At 43.9% G+C, this 27,018-nt stretch overlaps 1 protein-coding gene across 2 annotated transcripts in view; it reads left to right on the forward strand.

Moving 5' to 3' along the window:
* Positions 1-27,018, forward strand: part of Mov10l1 (Mov10 like RNA helicase 1) — a 65,004-nt gene that overhangs the window by 10,444 nt on the left and 27,542 nt on the right. The window contains exons 4-16 of one of the 2 annotated variants that reach the window (XM_076912298.1): positions 804-916; positions 1,453-1,637; positions 4,930-5,070; positions 5,551-5,777; positions 6,180-6,303; positions 7,443-7,637; positions 12,579-12,693; positions 15,373-15,550; positions 15,820-15,890; positions 17,768-17,859; positions 21,564-21,622; positions 22,093-22,586; positions 26,825-26,924. In XM_076912298.1, the coding sequence (XP_076768413.1) occupies positions 804-916; positions 1,453-1,637; positions 4,930-5,070; positions 5,551-5,777; positions 6,180-6,303; positions 7,443-7,637; positions 12,579-12,693; positions 15,373-15,550; positions 15,820-15,890; positions 17,768-17,859; positions 21,564-21,622; positions 22,093-22,586; positions 26,825-26,924 (2,094 nt within the window). The remainder of the gene's footprint in view (positions 1-803; positions 917-1,452; positions 1,638-4,929; positions 5,071-5,550; positions 5,778-6,179; positions 6,304-7,442; positions 7,638-12,578; positions 12,694-15,372; positions 15,551-15,819; positions 15,891-17,767; positions 17,860-21,563; positions 21,623-22,092; positions 22,587-26,824; positions 26,925-27,018) is intronic. The other variant, XM_076912299.1, reaches the window with a different exon arrangement.

A 27,018-nucleotide genomic window follows, 5' to 3' on the forward strand; every position in this document is an offset into this window, starting at 1 on the left:
ATGCCTTCCTCAATTGCTGTCCACTTTTTATTTATTTATTTTGAGGTAATTCAGTCCAAACCTACCATTAGGTAGAATGGATAACCACTGAGTTCTAGAGATCTGGCTGTCTCCACTTCTCCAGCACTGTGATGTTCCGTGAGCACCACCACATTGCTTCTATGTGGACTCTGGGATTGTAACTCCTGCATATGCTTTCTCCTAAGCCCTAATTCTTTGGGGATTTATTCTGGTTTTCGTTTTTTGAGACTGGATCTCACTATGTAGCCCTGGCTTGGAACTCTCTGTGTAGGCTAGGCTAGCCTTGAATTCACAGAAATATGTCTGCCTCTGCCTTCTGAGTGCTGGGATTTAAGGTGTGCACCATGACACCTGGTTAAAATTACTTTTAATATGGCAAAATAAAGAAAATAGATTCAGAGGGGTGTGGAGACTCTGAGATGTCAGGCTTGACTTAAGAATGACCATGCCGGGTTCTCGTCCCTTCTCTTAGAGCAGCAGTTTTCAACCTGTGGGTCACAACCCCTATAGGGGTCACATATGAAAGATTTACATTATGATTCACAACAGTAGCAGAATCACAGTTATGGAGTAGCAATGAAACAATTTTATGATTGGGGGTCACCACACCTGAGGAACTGTATCAGAGGAAGGCTGAGGTCCAGTGTCTGAGAGGCCGGAGGGTGGTGAGTACCTAAAACAGAAATCAGGGAAGCTGGCCCAGAAGTTACTTGAGCATGTCAGGAGATCAGAATGCACCGTACAGTTGAATGCTATTGAAATGTTCTCTTTGGCCATTTCAGGTTTCCACCCATGCAAGGGAGACTGGGTAGAGGCTGAGTATTGGATCAGGCCGGGGACATGGAGCAGTGAGGCGATCTCCGTGAAGCCTCTGAGGTACAAGCGTGTGGACAAGGTAATGTGCTGATGAATGGTTCCTTGTTTCCTTAAGGAAGTAGAGGTGGGCCCCAGGATCTTGCATGCACACAATACAAAGACATCCAGGCAAAGCCTCCCTACACAAAAAGTAAAAACATTTAGAAAAGGAAGTAGAGGCAGCAGCATGCTGCTATAGCTAAGGTCTGACAGCATGTCCCTGGATGTGTTAAAGGTGTCCTAGGACAAAGTGTGCACATGACAGATTGAGGCCTCAAGCTTCCTTGTCAGCTGATGATTTAGGCAGTGGCATGGGTTATGACATCATTGGGTCTTTGCACTGGGTTTAGGTGGATACATGAGCTGGATATAACAGAGACATGGGGAAAGATGTCAGCCACCACCACCAACCTCACTCAGCCTGAACTCTTCCAGGTTCCTGTGTATCCACGTTGTACTGGACCTTACTGGTTTCTAAGGCCAGCCTGGGTTTTTTAGATTCAGAGAGGCAAATGTTGAGAAGTGTGCCCCTTATCCATATACACTTTGAAGCAATATCCAGCACTACACTTGCAGGTTTGCATTTCCAGCCTGTGTGGGAGGAACGGGGTGATAGAGGACAGCATCTTCTTCAGCCTGGACTCCTTGAAGCTGCCGGAAGGGTACATACCAAGGAGACACGACATTGTCAATGCTGTGGTTGTGGAGAGCAGCCAGTCATGCTACATCTGGAGAGCACTGTGCATGACCCCTGTGAAGAGGTGGTATCCAAACAATTCTTTGGAAATAAAAGGTCCAATTTTAAGCATATTTTAAAGAGTTGTAGTCAAGTGCTGTCTAACATTTCAGTCATTCATGGGATGTATATACGATTCTGGTTCCATGAGATCACACCGCCAGGCTGACAGCAGGGTTCAGCACTTAAAAGTGCTTGTTGCCAAGGCTAACAGCCTGAGTTCAATCCCTAGAACTGACATATTAGGAGAGGACTCCCAGACGTTGTCCTCCTCTGACTTCCGTGTGAGCCATAACATGTATAAACACATACACATGAACAGGAGGGAGAGGGAGGGAGAGGTTTAAACTTTTCTTCAAAGATTGTATCACAAAGTGACATGTAGCCTGCTTAGGTTTGATACTGACATAAGGATTGAATCCCGATAAGCTATTTCTCGGAGCATGTTTCTGGTTTTTGGCATGTGTGACTGATGGTAAAGCCAGAGTAGTAGACATTCCAGGCCCTGCATCTATTGGTTAAGAAAAATCCTCTTTGTGGTTGAGTGAAGGTAGAATTCCAAGGGTTTTTTTGTTTGTTTGTTTGTTTTTAGAAACAAACTAGCTAGACTCCTAGTTCTAGATATACTAAAACTCTCTGTGTAGACCAGGCTGGCCTCAAACTCACAGCCATCCACCTACCTCTGCCTCCCTTTAGGCATGACACTGCACACTTGGCCCCAAGAGTTCCTTAGTCCTTAGTCCCTACTCTTTTTTTTTTTTTTTTTGGTTTTTCGAGACAGGGTTTCTCTGTGTAGCCCTGGCTGTCCTGGAACTCACTCTGTAGACCAGGCTGAAATCTGCCTGCCTCTGCCTCCCAAGTGCTGGGATTAAAGGCGTGTGCCACCACTGCCTGGCTGTCCCTACTCTTTTAGTAATGGTTGACTTCATTCACTTCTCGTTGCTGATAACATGGTACCATAGACTAGATAAGGTACAAGATGAAAAGTTTATTTTGGCTTACTGCTGGGGTCTACAGTTAAGGGCTGCATCTAATGATGGCTCCCCCAAACCTGCCTCTAGTACTAGGGATTGACACCAGGGCTTTGTGCATGCTGGAAAAATCTGCTGTACCACTGAACCATATCTCCAGATCCAGAAATGACCTTCCAGCCAGCAGAGTCCTGAAATAGCACAAAGCAGCTATTTGACCCTAGTCAAATTGCTTATACGGCAGACCCACCGAGATGACACATTACTCCACCAGACATTGGTGGAGTGAGCAGAGCCCTCCCCAACCCTCAGTGTGCTTCCTGGCCCCGCCTCTTTAGGAAGGAACAGAATCCCACCTTGTCCTCATAGCAATTGTTTCAGCCTGAGTTTTGGAGGGGACACATCAGATTTGAATCATAGTGGTGATTGACATAATTTACTCTTTCTTTTCTATTCTCTGCTATTTTCTTTGACAGGGTCTCATCTTAAGCCAGCCTCAAACTCACTGTGTAGCTGAGGATGTCCTTGAATTTTGTTGTGATGCTCTTGCCATTGTCTCCTAAAACCTGGAATCAGGCATATGCCATCATGCCCTGTTTGTGCAGTGCGAGGGACTGAGCCCAGAGCTTTGCATGCTAAGCAAGCGCTCTACCTTCTGCATCTCTAGCCCAACTTGTACATGAAGTTTTTGTTGTTTCTTTTGTTGTTTTTTGTTTGTTTTATACAGTGTCTCATTATATGTATTTGATTGGACTTCCTATATAGATCAAGTTTGCCTTGAACTCAGAAAAAACTGCCTGCCTTTGCCTCAATTTCTGGGACTAACTGTGCACCAGCATTTTTGCTGTGTGTCTATTGTCCTTTCATTACTAAAAATAAGTATATTGAGAGTTGGAGTTTTGGCTCTGTGATTAGGAACACTTGTTTTTGCAGAGGATACAGCTTCAGTTCTTAGCCCCTACATGGCAAATCCCAGATTTCTGTAACTCCAGTCCCAGGGGTCTGCTGTCCTCTGACCTTGAGCAGCTCGCACACATGGAATGCACATAGAGTTGTGCAGGCGGTGTGGCCCCCGTTCTTCTCTGTACGTGGCAGCAATTCCTCTGCCTGCTGCAATTACCACTCGTGGGCTCCTTATATACCTCATGATTCTAGTCACTGTGCTGTCTCCTCAATAAAATACTAGTTCTGTGTGAAACTGCTGTCTCCTTCTCGGCCTCACATCTAGCACCTAGCCCTGTGTCTGGCTGAGAGAGCTCTGCTCCATGTAACCTGATGGGCAGCAGTTATGTAGCAGAGTGTGGAGGGTAGACTGGTGTTGCCATGCCTTCTCCCATGGCCACAGATTGTGCTGTTGTCACTGTGTTCTGTTTACTTCACTTTCATTTTGTGGTAAAGCTATGTAGCCCAGATCTTGGATATAGCTAGCAATTCTCCTGTCTCAGCTTCCTGAGTACTACAATTCTTGTGGTACCACCATGTCCAGCCACCATGGGTTCTTGAGAGTTCTCTTTGTGCTCCATGGCATGCCCATTCTGTCTTGTCCATGGAGTGGGAGCTTCTGGGCATGGGAGCCATGGCATACTGCCCATCCCCATGCTTGGTTGAAGCATGGGCTGTAAGCAAGCACAGAGGACTCCTTTGAGAGAATGGAGAAGTTTCTTGTTTTCTGAAGAATGAAACTTCCCACTGAGTTGTTTTCATAGACAGTCAGTATTGCTTAGTGATGGATACATGTTTTGAGAAATGTGTTATCGGGCAGGTAGCTTGTGATTGTGCATGTCCCAGAGTGCAGTTGCTCCAGGCTACAGGCTTACATGGCTACTCTGCCAAATACCACAGGTTGTTGTAGCCCAGTGTTTGCTGTACATCTAGACAGTTGCATTGTAGAGAAAGGACAGTGAAATATTTAGCAGTGGGCACTTTTTATCTTCATCCTGTCTTTACAGAATCAGTGTTAAGTATGAAGTCCATTGTAAAGGGAATGTGGTCATGTGGCCTTCAACTGTACTTGAAAGAAAACTGCTTGGGAGATCTCTGAATACAAAGCCCTGTGCACCCTCCTTCCAACCAGTCTGTCCCTTGTAGTCTGGGAGACAATAGAGAGCAGAACTCTCAGCAGTGAGGTCCCTAAGGGAATAGTTCAGATGCCACTGTTAGCCTTTGGGGGATCTGTGATACTCTTTTGTGAGATGACTTGAGAACTTGTGGGACTTGCAGAATCCCTGACTGACCCTTCCATCATGTTATTGGGCAGTAGGTGTGGCAGGGAGATGGGAGGAAGATGAGAGGAGACAGCTGTGCTGTGGGGAGGCCTCCAAACTTTGACACTGGTGTCTTCTTCAGAGATGCCACTATTGGTGAGGCCCCTCAGGACCCCTATGGAACCCTCTTACTGAAAAACAAAGGGGACATTGAAGTTACAAGAATGACCAGTTTTGGAACATTGAAGGAAGGAGAAAGCAAAGCAATCGTTATCTGGATAGAGTAAGTGTGCCCTGCAGTTTCAGGTAAAGGGATACAAGTTGCTTTTAAACTGTGATTTAAGATACTCTGTAGAATCAACTATATTCCCTGCTTATCTTCCCTCTGAAAGTCTATGAAGTATTTCACCCCTTGGCTGGTGAGTGGCCTCAGTTAGTAAAGGCTCTCACTGTGCGTGCCTGGAAACCTCACTTCAATCTCCAAACCCACACAAAGGTGGAAGAGCTGGGGTTCCCTTCAGTTATTCTCCAGACTCTATGAGCACGCACACACACCCTCTCATCCTCAGGAAAATCACTGCAAGTTCAAGGCTGGTCTGCATAACAAAAGTCTCACACTTTCCACAAATTCTACCCTAAAATGTCCTTCAAACTGTAAGATGCGTGCAGGGACCCTTTGCAACACTAAATTGTGTGGTTTTGGTTGCCTGTAATGTCAGCTCTGATTTTTTTTTTTTTTTTTTTTTTTTTTTTTTTTTTCCAGAAATAAAGGAGAGATTTCTCAGGACCTTGTCAGTTGCAGACTGGCTGGCTGGGATAAAGCACACCAGTTTAGATTTGAGACACAGGACAGAGGCCAGTCCTGCTCAAGAGTGGCTGCTGCTTCTGTTCCTGAGGGTGGAAATGTTAATTCATCGAATCATCACAGAGAAGACAAAACTGCTGAGATGCCAGAGAGCAGTCTGGTGAACAACACAGAAACCTCTCCAGGTAGATGGTGCAGCTACTTCCCCATCAGGCCCAGGAACTGAGCTGGCCTTTTGACTTGTAACTTAACAAGTCATTCCTATGCCCTGGCAATACTTGATGTCTGAACCCTTCTGAATTTTGGTCCTTCTGCTCCTGCAGTGTTGGGGCTGGGATAGGGACAGAAAGAGCCTCATACCGACCAGCATGTGCTTTAGGAGACATGGGTACTCCTCAGCTGGGGAGATGTCGGGGGCCAGGGACCTGTCTCCACCCTGGCTGGTCTTGTAGGTGTATCCCCACACCCTGCTTCCCCGTTCTGTTAGCTGCCATCAAATGTTGATTAGTGTGTGAGAGCATTCATTCCAGCGCTGTGAAAAGTAAGTTACCTGCCCCACAACCTGTTGGTGAAAATGTCGTCTCCAGATGGCTGCACTTGTAAAGAAGAAAGTAGAGAAAAAGGAAACACGCCAGAGAAACAGGAGCCTGAGCCTGGGGGGCTCATTCCTCCAGGGGAGAAAACTTTCATTGTGGTCACATGCAATGCCAAGTATGTGCTTGTTTCTCTCTTGGGTCATCTGTGATGCTTATATGTTAAAACATTCATGCCTGTCTCTGATAGAACCAAATCACAAAGACACACATTGGCCCAGAAAATGGCTACCTAGGATGGATACACTCTTATCTTCAGCAGACAATCTGACTCCATCTTTACAAAGAAAATAGTGCTTATGACCCATTTAGATGAGCACCCTCTGCTGTTCTGAGCCTCTCTGATGGAGCCGTCCTATGCTTACTTTCACTGTGTCCTGGTGTCCCCAAGATCTCAGTTTACATCCCCCTTCTTACCCTCTAGGAATCTCTTCAAGACACTGTAGTGAACTGAGAGGCCAAGGTGGGCTAACGGGGCCCAGCCCAGACTGGAAAGTCCTATCTCTACTCTGCTGCTCTCACCTGGAGGTTGTAACCTGGTAGTACTCCACAGCCTTCATGCAGATCTCCTTTTCCTGGTCTCTCTCCTCATGTCCCCTACTAACATTCTGGCTGCTCAAAAGCATGTGGCCACGAAGGTTGACATTTGGTCCAGGCTTCTTCCATGTCACCAGTCATTTACATCCTTCTGAAGACATAAATCTGACTGCCCTCCTTCAAGCCCATCAGGCTGTAGGTGACCTTTAACCAAACACTAGTCCTTCAGTCACCCATATAAAATGCAGGTGGCATAGCTGGGTTTAAACTGTAAAGTAACAGGAGTAATTAGGTCCGAGTTACTGTGCACAGCAGCACCTGTGTTAGAGCCACCCTGGAAATAAGCAGGCAAGTCAACAGCACACCGTCTCAGTCACAGGAGGAGTCAGGACTGTTCTAAGCACCTGAATTTCTCTTGATGTATTAGTTACTTTGCCTGTTGCCATGATACAATACTATGGGGTAGGGAGGGGGACTTAAGGCCTATCTGTCTCCCTAGTGATTGTAGGTCTTACCACACTGACTATTGAGATCAACCATCACACTTGAGAAATACTACGTTTCTTGTTTTATAAAGTAAACTTTTGTGTGTAAAAAAATTACTAAAAAGTCAGCATGGCTATTTCTTAGAGCTTTGTAACTTCCTTAAATATTGAAAGTGAAATCAGATTGAATCTGCCTTATTTATAACTGAATCTAAATTTCTGTTTCTCTTTCAAGAAACCCTGGCCGCTGTAAGGAGCTCCTTCTGCTCTGTTTTTCCACCTTTCTCATCGGGCGGCATCTGGAGGTGAATGTAGTGAGCAGCGAGGAGGCTTTGATAGCCGTGCGGGAGCCATTTTCTTGGAAAAAGCCTAAAAGCTCCCAAACATTAGTGTCTGCAAAGACTACAGTTGTTGTGACCACACAGAAAAGGTACCATGAGATGGGTGTGTGACTTTGTTTCCTTTATGTGTTCTGGAGAGGCAGACGTGTTGTGGCAGGCAGTAGACATGTCCCTTACCCAGCCTCCCCTCCCACGTTTGTCATCTCTTCCTCCCCAGATGAGGAAGTGACAAGGGCAAGGCATGTGTGAGCCTCTTTCCATTACAGTTCTTGGGGCAGGATGCATGTGACTCTATGGAATTTGTCAGGGCAGATGTTGTGACTGCTATCCCTGGTGTCTATGCAAGCCAGGCCCCATGCACCCCTCAGCTCTGCTTTTCTTTGGCAGATCTTGGGGCCACTTTGAAACTAGAATGGATTGGCTCTTGGCTCCTCCTGTCCACTTCTGTGTAGGACTGGCTCTGCTGCCCTTTGATGTAGCATCAGAAGAGGGTCTGTGCCTTGCTGGCTGGTTGCAGTGTGGTTTGTGTTGGGCCCCAGGATTGCTTGGTCACTGGAAGCCTCTTTGAAGGTCTGGTACCATTCAAAAGTGAACTCTGTGACTTGAGCAGAGAAGGTTTGTGGGTAACCCATTTCTGTCTGCCTGGGTCAAGTCCCAGGTCCATCTTTTCTTGTCTGCAGTTAACAAAGCATAAAACTTCTGAGGAACACATTTTCTTGTAAGTTTGGTCCAAAACCCAGTGACATGTGTGAGGGTTAAATGGCTTTGTCCTGGGTGCTGGACACATTGTCATGCCACTGTCACTCCTGAGGGTTTGAGTTCAGGTACCACCCACAGCCCAGCAGGCAAGAATATTTTTTCTCTAATACTGGAAAATTCTGGATTTCAGATCATGTTAACCCAGTAACAGTCTAAAACAAAGAAGGATGGACTTCTACATTGTAGACTGAAAGGAGAATGTATTAGCAGACAGTATTATGGGATTGCTGAACTTGTCGTTGACCATTATTTGGAAGGCAGCTGTGGACACCATGCTTCTTTAGACCATTGTTTGAATCACAGCACTGCGACCAAGAAGCTCTGTGGCCTTGGGAAAGTTTCTTGACCTCTCTGTGCCTTAACTTCATTTGTAAGTGATAGTCTCTACCTCATGTAGTTTGAGGAGTAAATGGTTAGAGCACGTAAAATTCAGTTTCCTGGCACAGAGCAGTCAGTAAGTGCTGGTGGTTCTTGCTCACTTTCACTTTTTGCGTCTAGAGAAAAAGCCCAGATTGGAAGCAAAATGGCATCCTGTCTGCAGGCACGGAGAGTTCGTGAGATGGGTGGTGACTGTAGGAGCAAGTGCTCCGGTTTGCATCAGTGGCACACTGTCCGCCAGAGCTCCTCAAAGACACCCACCAGCAGACACAGCTCGAGTGCCCTGCGAGCTAGTTCCCTGGGAGTATTAGCACTTGCTCTAGATGAGCGGTTCCCGGCCTTCCTAATGCTGCAGGCCTCTAATACACTTCCCCCAGCCATAAAATTATTCCATTGCTACTTCATAACTATGTTATGAATTGTAATGTAAATATCTGATATGCAGGACATCTGACATGTGACCTCAAAGGGGTTGTGCCCCCTCGGTTGAAGACCACTGCTCTAGAGTAAGACTTGGTTTCCTGGCAGTCTGGGCAGTGGTGGGCACTCACTCCCAGCTGTCTTGTCTAATGCCTACATGTGCTGCCAGGACTCCGGGCCACTCAGTCACAGTGCTCAGTCATGCTCCTGTTGTAGACATCAGAGTGGGGTCATGTGCTGCATCAGACTTCTTTACTTTTTGGTGGTGGTTTTTCGAGACAGGGTTTCTCTGTGTAGCCCTGGCTGTCCTGGAACTCACCCTATAGACGAGGCTGGCCTCAAACTCAGAAATCCACCTGTCTCTGCCCCACTGAGTGCTGGGATTAAAGGTGTGAGCCACCATGCCTGGCTCTCTTTAATTTTTTAAGTAAGTGTATAAAACAGTGGAGTTTTTGTGATATTTCTAAACACATAGATAACTTGTACCTTGACAGTGCCTGCCTGCTCACCACCTGTCCTTAGCCCCTTCCTCTGTAGTCTCTGCATTTGTATTTCTTTTTCCCTTCTCCCTTTCCCTCACACACAGTCTGTTTTTTTTGTTTGTTTGTTTGGGTTTTTTTGTTGTGTTTTGTTTTGTTTGGTTTGGTTTGGTTTGGTTTGGTTTGGTTTGCCTTCTCATGGGGTGTGAGTTTACAAATCTGTATTCTACATATAAGAGAAGGTTTTTCTTTCTTAGCTGGCCTGCCCTCCCTCCTTCCCTCTCTCCCTCCCTCCTTCCTTACTTCTTCCTTTCCTTCCTTTTTTCTTAAGGTGATGATCTACAGTTTTAGCACATAGCACATTTTTTTTCTTTTTGTGGCTGACTAAAACTCTTATATGACATTATGCCTCAGCTGTTGCTGGATATCTGGACTGATTCCAGTATTTCAGCTGTTGAGAACAGTGAGTCTGCATGGGTGTGCAGGTGTCTCTGTGGTGTGCTGGTGTGTACACCCTAGGGTAGCTCCTGGTAGTTCTGGTTTTAGCTTTCTTTGTGAGGAACTGTACTGACCTCAGTGGCTGCACTGCCTCACGTCCCACAGCAGTGTGGCTCCCACATCCTCACTGGCATTCAGTAGCCTCTGTTGTCACCAAGATATAAGAAGGAATCTCTGAGTAATATAATTGCATTTTTCTGTTCATTTAGCCATTTGTATTTCTTTTGAGAACTGTCTGTTCAATTCATTTGCCTAAATATTGACTGGATGTTTTGGGATGTTTTGTTTTGTTGTTGTTAATTGTTATTTTTATGGCTGATGTTTGAATTTATACAGATTCTAGATTTACTGTTTTCAAGACAGAGTTTCTCTGTGTAGCCCTGGCTGTCCTGGAACTCGTTCTATAGACCAGGCTGGCCTGGAACTCAGAGATCCGCCTGCCTCTGCCTCCCAAGTGATGGGATTAAAGGTGTGCGCCACCACTGCCCGCCCAGCAGGTTCTAGAGCTTAGTTCCCTGTCAGCTGGTGAGGCTTTGCAGTTCTGTCACTCCAATCGTTTCTTCTTCCGTAAAAAGCTTTTTAATCCCATGCAACTCTGCTTGTCAAGCGCTGCTGCACTGACTGAGCTGTGGTAGTCACAGGCACAGTAAGCCTTGCCCGTGCCTCCATCATGAAATGCAGACTCAGAGTGCAGAACTTACATTAGGGCCTTTGGTCCATTTTAAAGTGATTTTTGTAGAGAATGGGAGGCAGGATCTATTTAACCCTTAGACAGAGAGAGAGCTCCTCGTGTGATTTGTTGGGAGCTGTCATTTCCCTGCTGTTGCTTTTACACCATTGTAAAATCGAGTGATTTAGCTGTGTGCATTATTTCTGCATTCTCCTTTTTATTCCATTGTCCTATGTGAGCAGAAGTCTGTTGTGTTTGTTTTTGTTTTTGAGACAGGGTCTTACTGTGTAGCTCTGGCTAGCCAGGAGAGATGCCTATATGTAGGTGTGTGGATTGTCGCAGTCTCTCTGTGCATCACTAATTGTTGCAGTAAGTTCTTCATTAACATTTACTGCATGCCCCTGCTTTCCGCATGTCTGTTCCCATGAGTGCCCTCCAACTGCAGAGATGAAGACGGCCCTGAGTTTGAGTTAAGCAGCAGCAGCCTTCAGTACTGTTGGATTAGTTCTGTAGTTGATTTCAGTTTCCACCAGAGACACACAGTCAGACTACCTGCTGAGTCCTGAGTTAGAGGAACCCGCCATACAGGAAGTGGCCATGAAGTCTAGAGGTTGCGTGTATACCTCTGCTCCCTCAGTGCAGCACAAACTGCCTGTGTCAGAGCTTGAGGGCCCTGTCCTGTTCTCATTCTCTCTCCACTTCTCCCCATTCTCCCTGACATTTCTGTTGCTCTGTCCTCTGCCTTACTGGACAAAAAACTGCTGTGACTTTGAGTGCAGCTAGCTAAATGAAGGTAGACGCTTGGAATGAACCTAGATTTCTCCAGAGAAACAGCCAAGAACCAGCAGATCAGTCGAGGCAGGTTTCACACAGGGTAGCTTTTACCAAGTGTCTTCTCATTGGTGATGTGTCAATATCATTTCTAGTACCCTGCCTTCACTAAAAGTTCAGTGATTAGGAGGTTAGCTACTTAGGAGTTAAAACTGACTTCAAACCCACGGTCTAAGCAGGCTCCTGAGACTTCCTGTCTTGTCCCCATAGCTTGCATAGCTCTGCCCAGCTCTGTTGCAGAAATGAGAAGACCAAGCCAGAGCTTGTGTAGAGACAGGATCCTGAACCCTGAGTGACCAACCTAGTCTGGTTCCCATTCAGGTGTTTTCATTAACAAATGAACTCCAGTCTTTCTGAAACAGGGCAGAGTATTTGAGGAGAAATATCTTATATGAGCATCTCCAAACCCTGAGGTATTCTGATCTCTAAAAACATCTAAATGTTGACATGACCTACAAGCTTCAGATTTTGTTGCATTTCAGAAAATGTATAACTGATAAAAATCTATATAAGTGTTGTGAAATGAATGATAATATGCTACAGGTGTATAGAGGTAGAGCTCTGTTATATCCCAACACTGAGGGAAAGTAGAAAATCTGAAACACTCCTGGACCCATACATTATAGATAAGAGATACTCATAAAATATAAGACATCTAGATTTAAAATTACTTTGAGTTCAGTCAGTACTTGCTATGTAACCATGAGAAGTTGAGTTCAGTCTCCAGAACCCATATTAAAAGCATGTCACAGTGGTGTGCCATATTGTAACCCCACCACTGGGGAGGTAGGAACAGACACATCTGGGGCTCATTGGCTAGCCGGATTAGCCTAACCTGGTAATCCCTAGGCCAGAGAGACTGTTTCAAAAAATCAAGGTTGATGTACCTGAGGAACAACACCCAAAGTTGTCCTCTGGCCTCTATAACTGTATATGTACATCACACATGTGCACACACACAAACATACATGCTTATACACTTTTTTTCTTTTAAGGAACTCAAGGCGACAACTTCCAAGTTTTCTTCCACAGTATCCAATACCAGATAGACTTAAAAAATGTGTGGAACAGAAAATTGACATCCTGACTTTCCAGCCGCTTCTTGCAGAGGTAGGAGAACATCTGAAGGATATGGGGTGCCATTTACCACTACAGTTCCATTTACAGCCAGGGCGAGTCCTTGGATTCAGATCTCCTGTCAGGATTCTACCCATTTACCACTACAGCTCCATTCACAGCCAGGGCGAGTCCTTGGATTCAGATCTCCTTTCAGGATTCTACCACAGGTAACTAGGAATTTCAGGATGATAAGAGTCACCTTCTTGCCTTACATGGTGTTCACAGTGCTCAGGAAGAGGAGTGGGAATGGGAGAGTCAAGCCAGCCTTTTACTATACCAGGGCCAGGAAGCTTTCCACACTCACATACAGAGCCCCAGATCACTAAAGGTGACAGCATTGGCGCTAGGGAGGGGTGTGGAAAAACCCCTAACTAAGCACTGACTCTCAGGAAGTACAAGCCCTTCTGAACTCAGCAGACATGACTGGGAGTCAGCGGTCTGTTAGCTTAGCTCTGGATGGAAATGCACTATCAACCGCACAGCATTTCCCTGTGCTCTGCATTGTCCTTTGTTGAATTTTTCTTCCCAGAAATGCCAGGGAAGCAGGCAGAATTGTACACTTGACCAAGCCAACACACTCAACAGGGTCTCAAGGGAGTGAGGGAGGAATAAAGAAAGAAAGACAACTAGACAACATCATAGTATGACTCCAGCAAGTGCTGAAGCCGGTTTAATTTTTTTCAGTCTGCTTTTATATCATTCTAGGTACATGCAAGGAATATGGCAAGTTGTAAGGCATAAACAAAGTCCCATGGTATTCAGGGACTTAACAAGATGATTGAGATCTTGAGCCTGCTTCCTTGTCCTAGCCCAGTGTCAGATTCTTGCCAATATCTTTGAAGCAGCTGTCCATGTACACTGCTTTGAGTTCAGAGGCTGCAGACTAGTCTAGAAAACAAAGGTTTAAGGTCTGGCATGGTTTGGGAAGCTTGCTTATCTCAGGAAGTATTTGTGTCAGTTTTTTCATTGTTTGAGGAGCATCCAGATGGAGAAGAATGTATGGGCCATAGAGAGGGACAGAGTTTGTCTGCACAAGCAGGACTTGAGCTTTTCACAGGTTTCTGCCGATTTCCGAGGGAATTTGGGGAAGCTAAACATTAGTAGCAGCAAGCAGTGCATTCCTTGTGAGGAACCCTGAGAGGATGCCTGAGCTTTGGGAGAAGTTGGGACTAAAACTAAAGGTACATGTTACGAATGACAAGAGTTTACTGTACAGATAAACTTCTCTTCTTAAGAAACATGATGGTTTTATTTTTGGAGGCAAAGACTTAATATATTTTATCATTTTTTTAGCAAGTGTGTATCAAATTAGTATATCTTTGGATTGGATTGTGTTAGAATGTATTTGGTTTAAAACATGCTATTTAAGTTTATGACTTTGAATTCATTTTTTTTTAAAGAGGGCCGGTGTTCTAGGTAGGGTTTTATTTTTGTGATGAGTCTGCATGACCAAAAAACAAGTTGGTGAAGAAAGGGTTTATTTGGATTACACTTCCAGATCATAGTCCATCATTGGAGGAAGTCAGGACAGGAATTCAAGCAGGGCAGGAACCTGGAGGCAGAAGCTGATGCAGAGGCCATGGAGTAGTGCTGCTTCTTACTGGCTTGCTTCCCATGGCTTGCTCAGCATGATTTCTTCTAGAAAACACCGTGAGCTGGGCCCTCCCCCATTGATCACTGGTTGAGAAAATGCCTTACAGCTAGATCTCATGGAGGTACTTCCTCAACTGAGGCTTTTTCTTCTCTGATGACTCTAGCTTGTGTCAAGTTGGCACACAAAACCAGCCAGTACATCTGGGAAGATGGCTCAGAAAGTAAGGTATCTGCTGTGTGCAACTGTGAGGGCCTGAGCTCACTTTTCCATCACTTAATTTAAAGCACAGATGTGATTGTCTAACCAGGTTGAAGATGAGATGGGGATTCCAGGACTCCCTAGCCAGTCAGTATAGCCAAAATGGTGAGCTCCACGTGCAGTGAGAGCCTGTCTCAAAAAGTGAGATGAAAGGGCCTGGAGAGGTGCCTCTGCAGCTAATAGCACTGCTCCTAGTGCAGAGGACCTGCATTTGGTTCCCAGAACCCACATGGTGACTCACAACCTTTTGTAACACCAGATGTGGGGGCTCTAAATCCCTCTTCTGCTCCACCTCATGACATTGCATGAATGTGGTGTATTTGTGTACAAACAAGCAAACATTTGTACACATCAAAATAATAAAATCTTAAAAACAGAAGGTAGAAGAGTAAGGAAGACATCACTCTCTGGACTCTACATGTACCCAACACAGGCAAGTGTGGGTACACACACACACACACAGAGAGAGAGACAGAGAGAGAGAGAGAGAGAGAGAGAGAGAGAGAGAGAGAGAGAGAGAGAGAGTGTGTGTGTGTGTGTGTGTGTGTGTGTGAGTTGTCTCAGGGCTCTCAGACTATGGCACTATGGCAGTGAATAGAGGTTTGGGCCAATGAAGAGCCAGAAGCCTAGGGTCCTCCATAAGCCTAAGGGTGGAGGTTTGCTGATCAGGTTCATAACCTCTGGTCCTGAATCATCTTGTCTGGAGTGAATATCTTGGATGTAAGCAGTTTAGACATGGGGACTCCATGGTGTTTGTTTCCTAGACACAGATCTGGGATGTGCTATTGTGCCTTGACAGACTGGATGTTTGTTTTCAGCTTTTGAACATGTCCAACTACAAGGAGAAGTTCTCCACACTGCTGTGGCTTGAGGAGATCCATGCAGAAATCGAGCTGAGGGAGTACAACATGAGCGGGGTCATCCTCAAGAGGAAGGGGGATCTGCTGGTGCTGGAGGTCCCGGGGCTCGCGGAGAGCCGGCCTTCCCTCTATGCAGGTGTGAGCTCACTGTGGGTTGACGATCGATCTCAGGGCAGAGCTGCCCGTGTACTTGGATTGTCACATCTCTGTCCTTGGAAGGAAGCAACATTTACTTAAATGGGAATGACCAAGAGTGTGTACTATCTATGTTTCTCTATTATACCTTATCTTAAAGCAACAAATACCAGAAATGTTATATTTTATTATACTTCATTAAGACTTGATTTCATAGTAAAATGGGAAATGATTTTGTGTTTGACACATGGTAATATTTTTTTAACCTAGGAGACAAACTGATTTTAAAATCTCAAGAATACAACGGGCATGTCATTGAATATATCGGCTATGTCATGGAGGTGAGAGGATAACACTCAAAGAGTGAAGGTCAGACTGACCCATCTGCCTCTGAGGAGGAACTCCAGGGCTGTGTCTGTACTGTGGAACATTTGAAGACACTGTGAACCTTTGAATAACGTTTGTTGTATAAAGGGGACTTCCTGTCTAAGAAGGTCTATAATTCTCATCTATATAAAACTACTTATAAGCCGTGTTTGCATTTAATCAGCTTTGGGCACTGTGTACATGATCAGGAAGAGCTAGCGAGTAAGAGCCTCAGGAGGAGGGACACACTGAGAAGTGTGGTGCTGAGGCCCTTTAGTGGATGCTGCGTGTTCCATAAGGTCAGGTGCTCAGTCACTATCCCCTCAGTCTCAGTGTGGCTTCCCTTGGTTCTGCCTTCAGTTTTCTGTCCAGAACATATGGTGGGATACTCAGGCCAATGCAGAAGGGATTCAGTAGGCCCAGATGGTTTAGTTGTTGGAGAAGCCACATCTGAAACAAGTAGTTATTGTGCTGAAGTCAACTCTGCCACCTTCCAGCCAGCAGGAATAGGCCAGTGTAGGTTTCTTGGCTGTGGAACGTTATGCCCTACTAGGAGAGCCCATTTGTAGAGTTTGGGGAGAGAAGACTCATTTGGGCCCTTGCTGAGAGCTACTCACTGACAGCTGCCCCTCACAGAGGATCTCCCTGCCAAGCACACACTAGATGTCTTAATTAGCTTTCTGTTGTTGTGATAAAACACCACATCCAAAAGCAGCTTGAGGAAGAAATTATTTAATTGACTTAGAGGTTACAATTTATCATCAGAGGAAACCAAAGGGTGAGCCTTCAAGGCAGGGACCTTGAGGCAGGAAATGAGGCAGAAGCAGGAAATGAGGAATGCAGCTCGTTGACTCAGCTTGCTTAGCCTGATGTCTTACTTTAAGCAGATGACCTAGGGTCATCAAGGTTGATACCATCTGCAATGGGCTGGGCTTTTCCAGATCAGTCAATCAATAAAATGTCCTACTGACTTGACAGCGAGGTGTTTTCTCAGTTGAGATTTTCAGATATCTGGCTTGTGACAGATTAACATAAAAGTAACTAGGATTCTAGGTAACACACAGCCCTTGCAGCCTTCCCAGAACCCCTCTTGCTTCACTTCTCAATGATGTGTGGTTCTTTAAAGCTGTGTAATGGCTTTAAGTTGTCTTGTTCTTGCTTAAATGTGTCTTTTCATTTTTCATTTGTAGCTTTTTCAGATAAAAGGTCAAGTGAGTTTATAGTATCCTAGGCTGGTGAAGCCCATAGCCCTGTCTCAGAAGCTTGGCTTCGTGCTGTTAGGTTGTGAATTCCCTTTCAGTTTTTGTAATCTCTGGGTAACTCAGAAGCCTCTGTTGGGCACCCTTCCTAGTGAAGGGCTGTGGCAGCATCTTCTGAGAATGACAGGACTCTGTGAGCAGGCCTTGGACAGCCACAGCCTCAGCTATCTCCCTGAGGTGCTCTGGGTCTGCCACCCTGCTTTTCCTCCCATTGTCCTCAGAGGCTTCCTTCCTTTGCTATGCAGGAGAAGGTATAAGGTTTTATTTTATGCAGGATCCAGCTTTATTTATTCCCAATACTACGAAAGGGAGCCTGCTGTGGCACTCGGATGCCGTGGAGTGTGCGGCAGGGTGTCCGTGTACTTGGCACAGGAGTGTTGCTGGTGTGAATGGAGACATCCTCCTGTTTGTACAGCTTAAGAATGATCTAATGCTTTCAATTAATTTTGCAGATATGTAAGGTACCAAATTTTGGCTCAGATCTATAAAACAGTATTTTCATGTTGTTTTGCCAAATATAGATGCAAGATTGTTCCAGGAAGGACAGTCTACTGTATAGAAGTTGAATCACTCATTTTTTTTTTTTTTTTTAGATTCATGAAGAAGATGTAACTCTTAAACTTAATCCAGGATTTGAACAAATGTATAACTTTGAACCTATGGATGTGGAGTTTACATATAATAGGTAAGGTTTTAGTGAGTTTAATACAAATGCTTTTCATCCTGCCAGACGATCTGTCCTTGAGTAAGTCAGTTGAAGTCTCCATGAGTATGCAAGAGATGGCATGTTAGCCATCCTGTACTCTGTAGGTGATCCATGTGTTAGGTCCCAATCCCCCCCAAAAGGCACTGCCACTGCCTGTGTCCCAAAATGACAGTCTGGGACTGGCTCACGATAGATGCTGACAGGGAGAACAGAAGGATTGTGCAGCATTCCTCGGAAACCTGTGAATCTGGTCTCTGCCAGCAAGAGCCACTTCCTTTTCTCCCCTGGCAGATGGGGCATCTGGCTCTTGATTGGCATATACCTGTGGTGCATACCAAAGCCACTATGCTCTTCTGTCCTGCAAGTCCCCACATTAGCCTCTGGGCTCTTCTGAGAGATATCCCTGGCAGTCAGCAGTATGCTATTCTCTCTGTCCCTGAGAGACAGCTATGTAGCAGTCTCATATTCATAATAAACCTTCCTACCCATGGAGAAGTCCAGCTTAGTGATTTCAGTGCTCTCTCAAAACTGGTGCTAAAATCTGGGAGAACAGGGGGCCCTTTCCAAAGGGTCCAGCCCCTGCTAACTAAATCACTGTTATGAGGAATTCTGAGTGTAGGTGTTTATCTTGGCGCAAGGGTAAGGAAAGTTGGTACTGTTAGGGTACTGTCATCTAGTCCTTGAAGACATGAGCTCTCCGTTTGTTCACATCGTTCTTGAGTTTGTTTTTTTTTTTATCAATATGTACTTCTCAGTTGTAGCTTTTGTGTATTTTTGGCAGATTTGTTCCTTTGTTGTTGTTTGTTTTTGTTTTTGTTTTTTTGAGACAAGGTTTCCCTGTGTAGCCCTGACTATCTTGGAACTCACTCTAGACCAGGCTGACCTTGAATTCAGAGATTGTATCCTCTGTCTTCTGAGTACTGAGATTAAAGCTATGGACCAGCATGCCTGCTTGGATATTTTTATTTTTTTGAGACAGGGTCTCACTCTATAGCCTCATTTGACCTGGAACTCAAAAATGTGGACCAGGCAGCTCTCTAAGTTACAGAGATCCCCCTGCATCTGCCTCCTGAGTGCTAGGATTACAGCTATGCACCACTACTCCTGGCCCCAGTGGGTTTTTTTTTTAAAGTTTAATACCATTGTAAACACTATTAACTTTAATTTCCAATAGCTTGCTCTAAGTATGTCCTCTCAGCAGGGAATCCAAGGTGTAAATTCAGTTTTGCCTATGAGATGAATAGTACTTGGTCATGCTGTGGTTTCTTTTTATGTTTGTTAGGTCTGGTTTGCTAAAATATATTCATTTTTATACTTATGTTCATGAGATACATTGGTCTACAGTAAACCCCTACATACATGTATATGCTGGCAAACTTTGTGTAGAATGAACATCACTTCTTCCTTAGATATTTGGTAGCGTTCCCTCTGGAGCCTTCTAGATCTGGAGTTTTCTTTGTAGGATACTTTTAAGTTTTGTATTACATTGTTCTACTAAAATAAAAGATCCCTTAGATTTAGTATTAGGTTCTTTGTATGCACACATGTATCTGTACACATGTGTACACATGTGCATATGAGCATGTATGTGGCACAGTGCACATGGAGGTCAGAGAAGATGTTGTGGAGTCAGTTATCTTCTTCAATCTTTACTTGAGTTTGGGAGTTAAACTCAGATTGTCAGATTTGGGTGGCAAGTAGCTTTACCCCCTGGGCCATCTTTCTGTCCTGGTTAGCCACTAGAAATCTAACATTGGTCCTCTGTAAGATCAGTCAGTGCTCTTAATTTCTGAGCCATCTTTCCAGTCCTATTTTAATGACTTTGTCAAAGACTCCAGTTCTGATTTCACTGGTATGGTATTCTCTGCTGTTCTTCTGTTCCCTGGTGCATTGAGTTTTGCTCTGAGCTTGTATTATTTCCTTTTTTGTATTTACTTCCGGCTCCATCTGCTTTTCTTTCTCCTGTGATACAGGTGAAGAGCATACATTGAAGGCCTTCCTCCTTCTGCCTTGTGTGTTTAGTGCTGCGTGGGTATTGCCCTGAACTACTTTGCCACTTTAGTTCAGTTGCTGGTAATTTAGTTCCCAGTGAAATAATAAAGATTCTTTTCTAAAGATCGTGTGTATATGCATGCGAGTGTGTGGGTATGAGTGTGTGAGCAAATACTTGCAAAGGACAAAGGATGGCAACCAAATCTCCTAGAGGTGGAGGTGCAGGTGGTAACGTGGATGCAGGAATCTGAATATAGCCTTCTCCAAGGGCGGAGAATGCTCTAAACAGCTGAACCACGTCTCCAGCCCCAAGATTCTTTTTATTTTGTACTAAGATGCTAAAATAGACAGTTGATGCAGTCCTCCTTTCAAATGCTAGTTCATACCTGGGAAGTAGGTTTTTTTGCAACCTTTTCCTTTTCATTTCTGTCTTCCTTTGGAAGCCTTGTTTATTCTCCTGTGCACCCCCCAACACACATGTATGATATCTACCTAACTTTTCCTCATTTTCTATCTCTTTGTTAGAGTCAGTTTGACCTAATCCTAGGGTTACTGTCCCACCACTTTTCCCTCTTTCTGCGGATTTTATGGTCCCAAGCAATTATGTTGCAGGACAAAGAAAAGCAGGGTTTATACAGGTTCAGTGGACCTCACAGAGATACTACAGCATGTACACACTCCCAGTTATGCACCACAGAAATGGATCCTAACAATGGTCTTAGCATCCACCCTATACCCTGTAATAGTTGAGAATGGACAGGTGCCTCTGTTGTATCCCACCGCATCTGAGTTTTCAAGAAGTCTATTACCTGTGTCTAAAAAGGCATGAGTCAACCTCTGTGCTTTGCTGATTGGAGCTTCTTCTTTTGTGCTTTGGAGAGTTAATAGTCTTGTTCTATTGAAAATTGTTTTTTATTTTTTGTTATTTTCCACTTTCAAATTAACAAATCCTTATAGCAAACGTATTTTTCTCTTTACCCAGTAATATTAATATCTTCCTTACTGCTGATTCATTCCTTCCTTCCTTCCTTCCTTCCTTCCGTCTGCTGTCCTGATACCTGAGTTGTCTCTGCTTAAACTTTTGCACAAGAATCGTAATTATCTGGTGTGCTGTGTAGATACAGGCAGTTAAAACTCCATTTAGTCCTTCACTTTTCCTTCACATAGGAGCAGGAATATGCCTTTATGACCCTGTGACACATGGTCTTTTATTTACAAGCCTTTTGTAAAGGTTGTGTTAGTATGTGATTGCTCAAAGTTAATCATCTTTGTCTGTTTTCTGTTGCTGTGACAAAGACCACAGACTGGATAATTTATAAAGAACTTACCTCACTTATTCTCACCGTTCTGAAGACTTTGCAGCCTTGGTGAGGGCCTTCCTGCTGCATTGTTAACATGGCCAGGGAGCACTAAAGGGAGCACAGGAGCAGGGACCAGACAAAGCCAGGGCAGGAGTTTAAATTTACTTTGTAACAAAGCTGTTCCCACAGACCTCATCATCTCTTAAAGGGCACAGGTCTCAGAGCCACCACAGAGGCAGCTGAGACACCACCATACGCCACTAAGACATAAGCAAAATGTCACCTAAGTTTTGGAGTTTGGAAAGAACATTCACATCATAACATTTACAAACAGATTTTTGTAAATTCTAAGCTTACAAAGTTCACTGTTTTATGTTTTCTTTCTGGCAGGACCACAAGCAGACGGTGTCATTATGCACTTGAGCAGGTCATCCATTTGGGCGTAAAAGGTAGCATTCTGTGAGATTAGTAGTATTAAATCCTCCTAGAGCACACTTAGAGAGTTTGTGAAATTTGTTGTGCAAAAAATAGTCTCTTCTGTTCTTTAGTGATTTGTAAGAATTTAAATTCTGTGACAGCACATGTTTTACCTGTTTTATCCTGTTGGGCAGTTTTTCCACCACCACACCCTTTTTTACTATTTCAACTCTGTAAAGATAGCATACTAAATAACTGAAGGTTAGTTCGTAGCGCTCTGCGTTGTACTGCTGGTAATGTAGTTGATCCTTGTTCTCACAGAAATAAGTTATGGCTTGTTGCAAAGTCTATGCAATACTACTGAGTATTAAAACTAGGAAAGGGGAAATCTTCAAAGAAAAGAGTGGAAATGAGCTATTTCAGAACCAGCTATAGATATTTAGATTGTCTTCATCCATACTTTCAAATAATATCTGTCATTTCACTTTTTCTTGTTTCATAGTATTATTTCCAGAAGAAATCATTTTACAGTCTCCTCAGGTGACAGGGAATTGGAGCCTTGCACAGGACACCAAAAATGATGAGCAGTCTATCAGCAAGGTAATCAGAAATGATGGCCAGTCCATCACCAGTGTCACCAGAAATGACGGACAGTCTATCAACAACATCACCAAAAATGATGGGCAGTCTGTCACCAAGGCAACCAGAAATGATGGCCAGTTCATCACAAATATCTCCAGAAACGATGGGCAGTCTGTCACCAAGGTAACCAGAAATGATGGCCAGTTCATCACAAATGTCTCCAGAAATGATGGCCAGTCCATCACCAACATGACCAGAAATGACGGACAGTCTGTCACCAAGGTAACCAGAAATGATGGCCAGTCGATCACCAATGTCACCAGAAATGATGGTCAGTCTATCACCAAGGTAACCAGAAATGACGGCCAGTCCATCACCAATGTCACCAGAAACGACGGACAGTCTGTCACCAAGGTAACCAGAAATGATGGGCAGTCCATTATCAACATAGTGCTCTGATGCCTTTAATACATTAGATATATAATATGGACCTACTTCTCACTTGATTGGAGTATTAGAGGAACGTTATTCACAAATAGTCTAAATTTCAGTTAAAATAAAACTAAAAGATCCAGGCATAGTAGTGTATACCTTTAATCCTAGCACTCGGGAGGCAGAGGCAGGTGGATCTGTGTGAGTTAGAGGGCAGCCTGGTCTACAGAGTCAGTTCAGTACAGCCAGGGCTACAATGAGAAATCCTGTCTTGAGAAAAAAAAAAGGGGGGGGGGGCTGAGGGCTGCTGGAGAGGTGGCTCATGTGCTAACCCCCTGGGAGTAGCCAGGTTTGACTCTCAGCACTTACATGGCAGCTAATAGCTGCCTGTAACTCCAGTTCCAAAGGATCTGGCACCATCTCTGGCCTTGAAAGGCACTGTATACACATGGTACATAGACATACATACATGCAGACAAATCCATAAATATAAATGTATATATATATAACAAAAAATAAAATAGTCATAAACTGTATTTAAATATGTATATAGTTATATGTAGGACCATAATGCTATAATATATTTAAACAATGAAAAATTAAGATATAGTAAGGTATAGTCTTACTAAATTGTATTAAAATTGTGTTATTTTAGTTGGTACACTTCTTTAATTCCAGCACTCAGGAGTCAGAGACAGGAGGTTCTTTGTGAGTTTGAGGCCACCCTGATCTATAATAAGAGTTCCAGATCACCCAGGGCTAGTTAGTATGACCCTGTGTAAAAAAAATTTTTTTGCATTCTTTTGTATACACTGGGGTAGGGGATATATAGTCATGTGCTTGTGCCTGCACAGAAAATGTCTGGAAGAACACACACCCAGCGGGTGTTACCATCTGTGTGTACTCTGTCAGCGTTGCAGGGACAGTTGATTTTTTACTTCTCTAACGCAGTCCTTCTGTGAATGGAAACGCAGTGCCTATGTGTTAGAGGCCATGCACTAGGCTCTTAGTGAATACAGTGGTTTTATTTGTCATTGTGTTTCTAGCGTCATGAAGAATGATCCATGCCAGTGTGGAGTTTGCAAATTATGATTGTGTGCTACTGAAATGTGATTTCATGGGAATGTCTTCAGTGTATAATTATATAAAATTTCAAATTACATGTAATGTTTAGAAACTTTTACTATTCTATAAGTACTCTGCAAAAATGCAAGCGTTAGGATTCTTTCTTCTTTTTGTTTGTTTGTTTGTTTTCAAGACAGGGTTTCTCTGTGTAAGCCTGGCCCTAGAACTCACTCTGCAACAAGTGTTAGGATTCTTGTTGCTTGCATCTCTGTATTGTAGTGTTTTAGCATAAGCATTACTTATACATACCAGTGGGTTTCATTTTGGCATTTTAATACATATACATGATTGATTTTGAGCATAGTCATGCCCTGTTGCTCTCCTCGTCCTCTCCTACTCCATTTTCCTTTTCCCAATTAATCCCCTCTGCTTTCATATCTTTTATTAGGGTCGCTTATAGGATCATGATTGAGAGTCCATTCACAGTAGTATGAGCATCTTACCAGTGGCTGTACTACTGAGGAAAATGTCTCTCCCTTTCCCTCTCCTTTCCCTCTCAGCCATTAACTGTGCACAAATCCTCCTTGGTCTCAAGGCTGTGCTCCTAGGCTGGCAGGTAGGCAAGAGCAAGCCTGAAAGGTTCCAAGCTGTTGATGTGGGTCAGGTTGTTATCAATCACACAGTGAGTTTGAGGCTGGACTGGCCTGACAGTCTGTCTTGAAAAACAAAGCAGTCATCCTGCTTCGGCCTCCTGGGTGTCAAGATGACAGGCCTGTGCCACTGTGCTTGGCTGGGCTTCAAGTTTTAAAGACAAGGAAATAAAAATAAGAGGCTAGTTACTCCCAGAAAACAATAAGTGGCACATAAAAAGACAAGTGACCACATGGGTTGCCATGAATATAGAAACAACAGTGACAGCCATATAAAACCCAGAGTCCTGACAAAACACTGGAAAGAAGACAGGAACAAAAGAAGTCAGGTTGTTGTGGTTGTGTGTCTTTAGGACACAGACAAAGGGAAGCATCAGAGCTGGTAATATACATATTACATAGATGTACTGAGGCAGATATCCAAGCGCCTGCCTCTGCAGAAGTTGACTGGGACAGAGGCATGCTAGGGGAGAAAGCAGTAACTGCTTCTAGAACCTTTCGTATGCTTAACTTCTTAATCACTGTGTGCATGCTTGTTTGGCTATCGGTTTATAAATTTAACCATTACTTAAGAATGTTAGAAACATTCTGTTCTCTTTCTGAAATGAATGACACGTACAGACTCAGAACAACTTCAGATGGCCTCACACGCTTGCTATTTGTATCTCAGAAAAGGAGGAGTAGAGAGAAGGTGCACAGAAGCATACTGGGGCCATGTGTGGTGTGCATACCTGTAATCTTAGCTCAGGCTACATCGCAAGATCATTTCTCAAAAACCCATGGCTTTTTGAAAAGATGGATAAAATGCTAAACCACAAGCCAGATTGGGGCAGGATATATACACACATATCAAGGATGGTAAATGTGACTCTTGAGCACTGTCCAGAGGGCAAGGACATATTCTTGTTATAATTAGTTTTACATGTTTCCTTAACTGGGCCAAAGAGTGCCCAGAGCTCTGTGAACCTTATTCTGGGTGTATCTCATCTTGTGGATAAGACTGACATTTGAATTTGTAGGTTTTACCAACTTTACCAGCAGACTGCCCTCCCTGGTGGGCATATGACAACCAGTCAGATGAGGCCTGAATAGGATTAGCAGGCTGATACACCCTCCAACTTCCCAGCCCCCCTTCAGTAGTAAAGGGGTTCTCTTCTGCCAGTGTCTGCAGCATTCTCCTACCATCAGACTCAGACTGGAACATGGCTGTTCTTGAGCCTTGCTTGAGACAACAGCCATTTTGCTGAAACTCCCATGTGTAGCAAGTTTCTTTAGCCTTGGGCTGGAGCAGCCCATCTGCCCTCCTGGTCTTTAGCTTGCTGACTCCAAGTTTTAGGATTCCTTTGAGACAATTTCTAATACAGTTTTGCCTCTCCCCAGCCCATTTTGTAGTTGCTATTGTTTTGTCAACATGCCTAGCTTTTGACGTGAGTTTTAGGAATTGAATTCAGGTTCCCATGCCTACATGGGAAGTATTTGCCAACTGAACTATCTCCCATCACAGATCTGTAAATCTGTGCTTTCAAAGCAATCTTAACATTCCAGCTAGTTTTGTTGCTGTTTTCAGAAACTTAACTGAGTCATCCTAACATACAAATTTAAAAATCTAATTAAAGATTTCATATATTCATGAAGTTCATATTATAATATATACATGTAAAAGGCCATAAATAATCTATGTCAGTATTGAAAAAGAATACGTACCCATCCTTATATTAAAGTGGGCTACTAGCCTGTGGTCAGACAAATACAATTACAGGGTGAAGCGAGTGGACCAAGACCACACCAGTTGTCCTCCACAGCACCAATATGACAGAAGCAGGAGGTCACACTGGGAAATCCTTCTGAGATAAAATTTGATAGTGCATATTTTAATAGAGCAATTTTATCCAGTGCTTTTACAAGATCCATCTTATGAAAGGCATTGATTACACACAGATACATGTGCCAAGCTATGAATTACAAAGTGTAATAGAAGGATGGAAAATTCAGTTCCATTAGTCCAGAGCAAAGTATATCTATGTTCAAACACACCTACAAAGCTTGTGTAGACTTTGAACATGATTGACAGGCAGTGCTAGTTCTCTGTGTTCTCAGGAAGACATGGGGATGCTGTGCAGCAGAGGGTGAGGTGCCCTCAGGAGAGGACTTCCCAAAGTTGTCTATCAGAGCTAAGCACTAGGCTCTGCTGTCAGCCTTCCCTGCTTAGGCCAACCCTGGAAGAAGTAGGATATATACTAATCAAATAAGACTTACCCTCTTTGTTTCAATTTTGTTCAATTTTCAGTTTATTTTCAAAGAGCTGGGGGAGAAACATAAACTTTTGGACAGGCTTTTAACTGTCTTGTGTTTGAATTATGTTTCACGGGGTAGACCTGACCTGTTCAAAGCCTTTGTTAACTGTGACAGCAGAGTGTCGCTAGTTGGTGTGCGCGCTGCTCTTTAAACTAAGCTTTTGTACATACAGCTGGTATTTATAATTACTTTGTTTGTGATTATTTCCAGAACAAGAAAACAGTGAAGGACCAAACTAAACACACAACAAAGGAAAGGCACATGGGTACCACAGACCAGCCAGAGAAGGTGTCCTCTACTGCAGAGACTAGTGAGTTGGGTACTTACGTACAATGGGCTAAGAGAAGAAGAATGAAGAAATCTGTACTTGAAAGAAGGTGCCTTGAGAAGTGCACTGTGGTTGG

Source organism: Arvicanthis niloticus, chromosome 13 (assembly GCF_011762505.2).
Source record: "Arvicanthis niloticus isolate mArvNil1 chromosome 13, mArvNil1.pat.X, whole genome shotgun sequence".
Lineage (NCBI taxonomy): Eukaryota > Metazoa > Chordata > Mammalia > Rodentia > Muridae > Arvicanthis > Arvicanthis niloticus.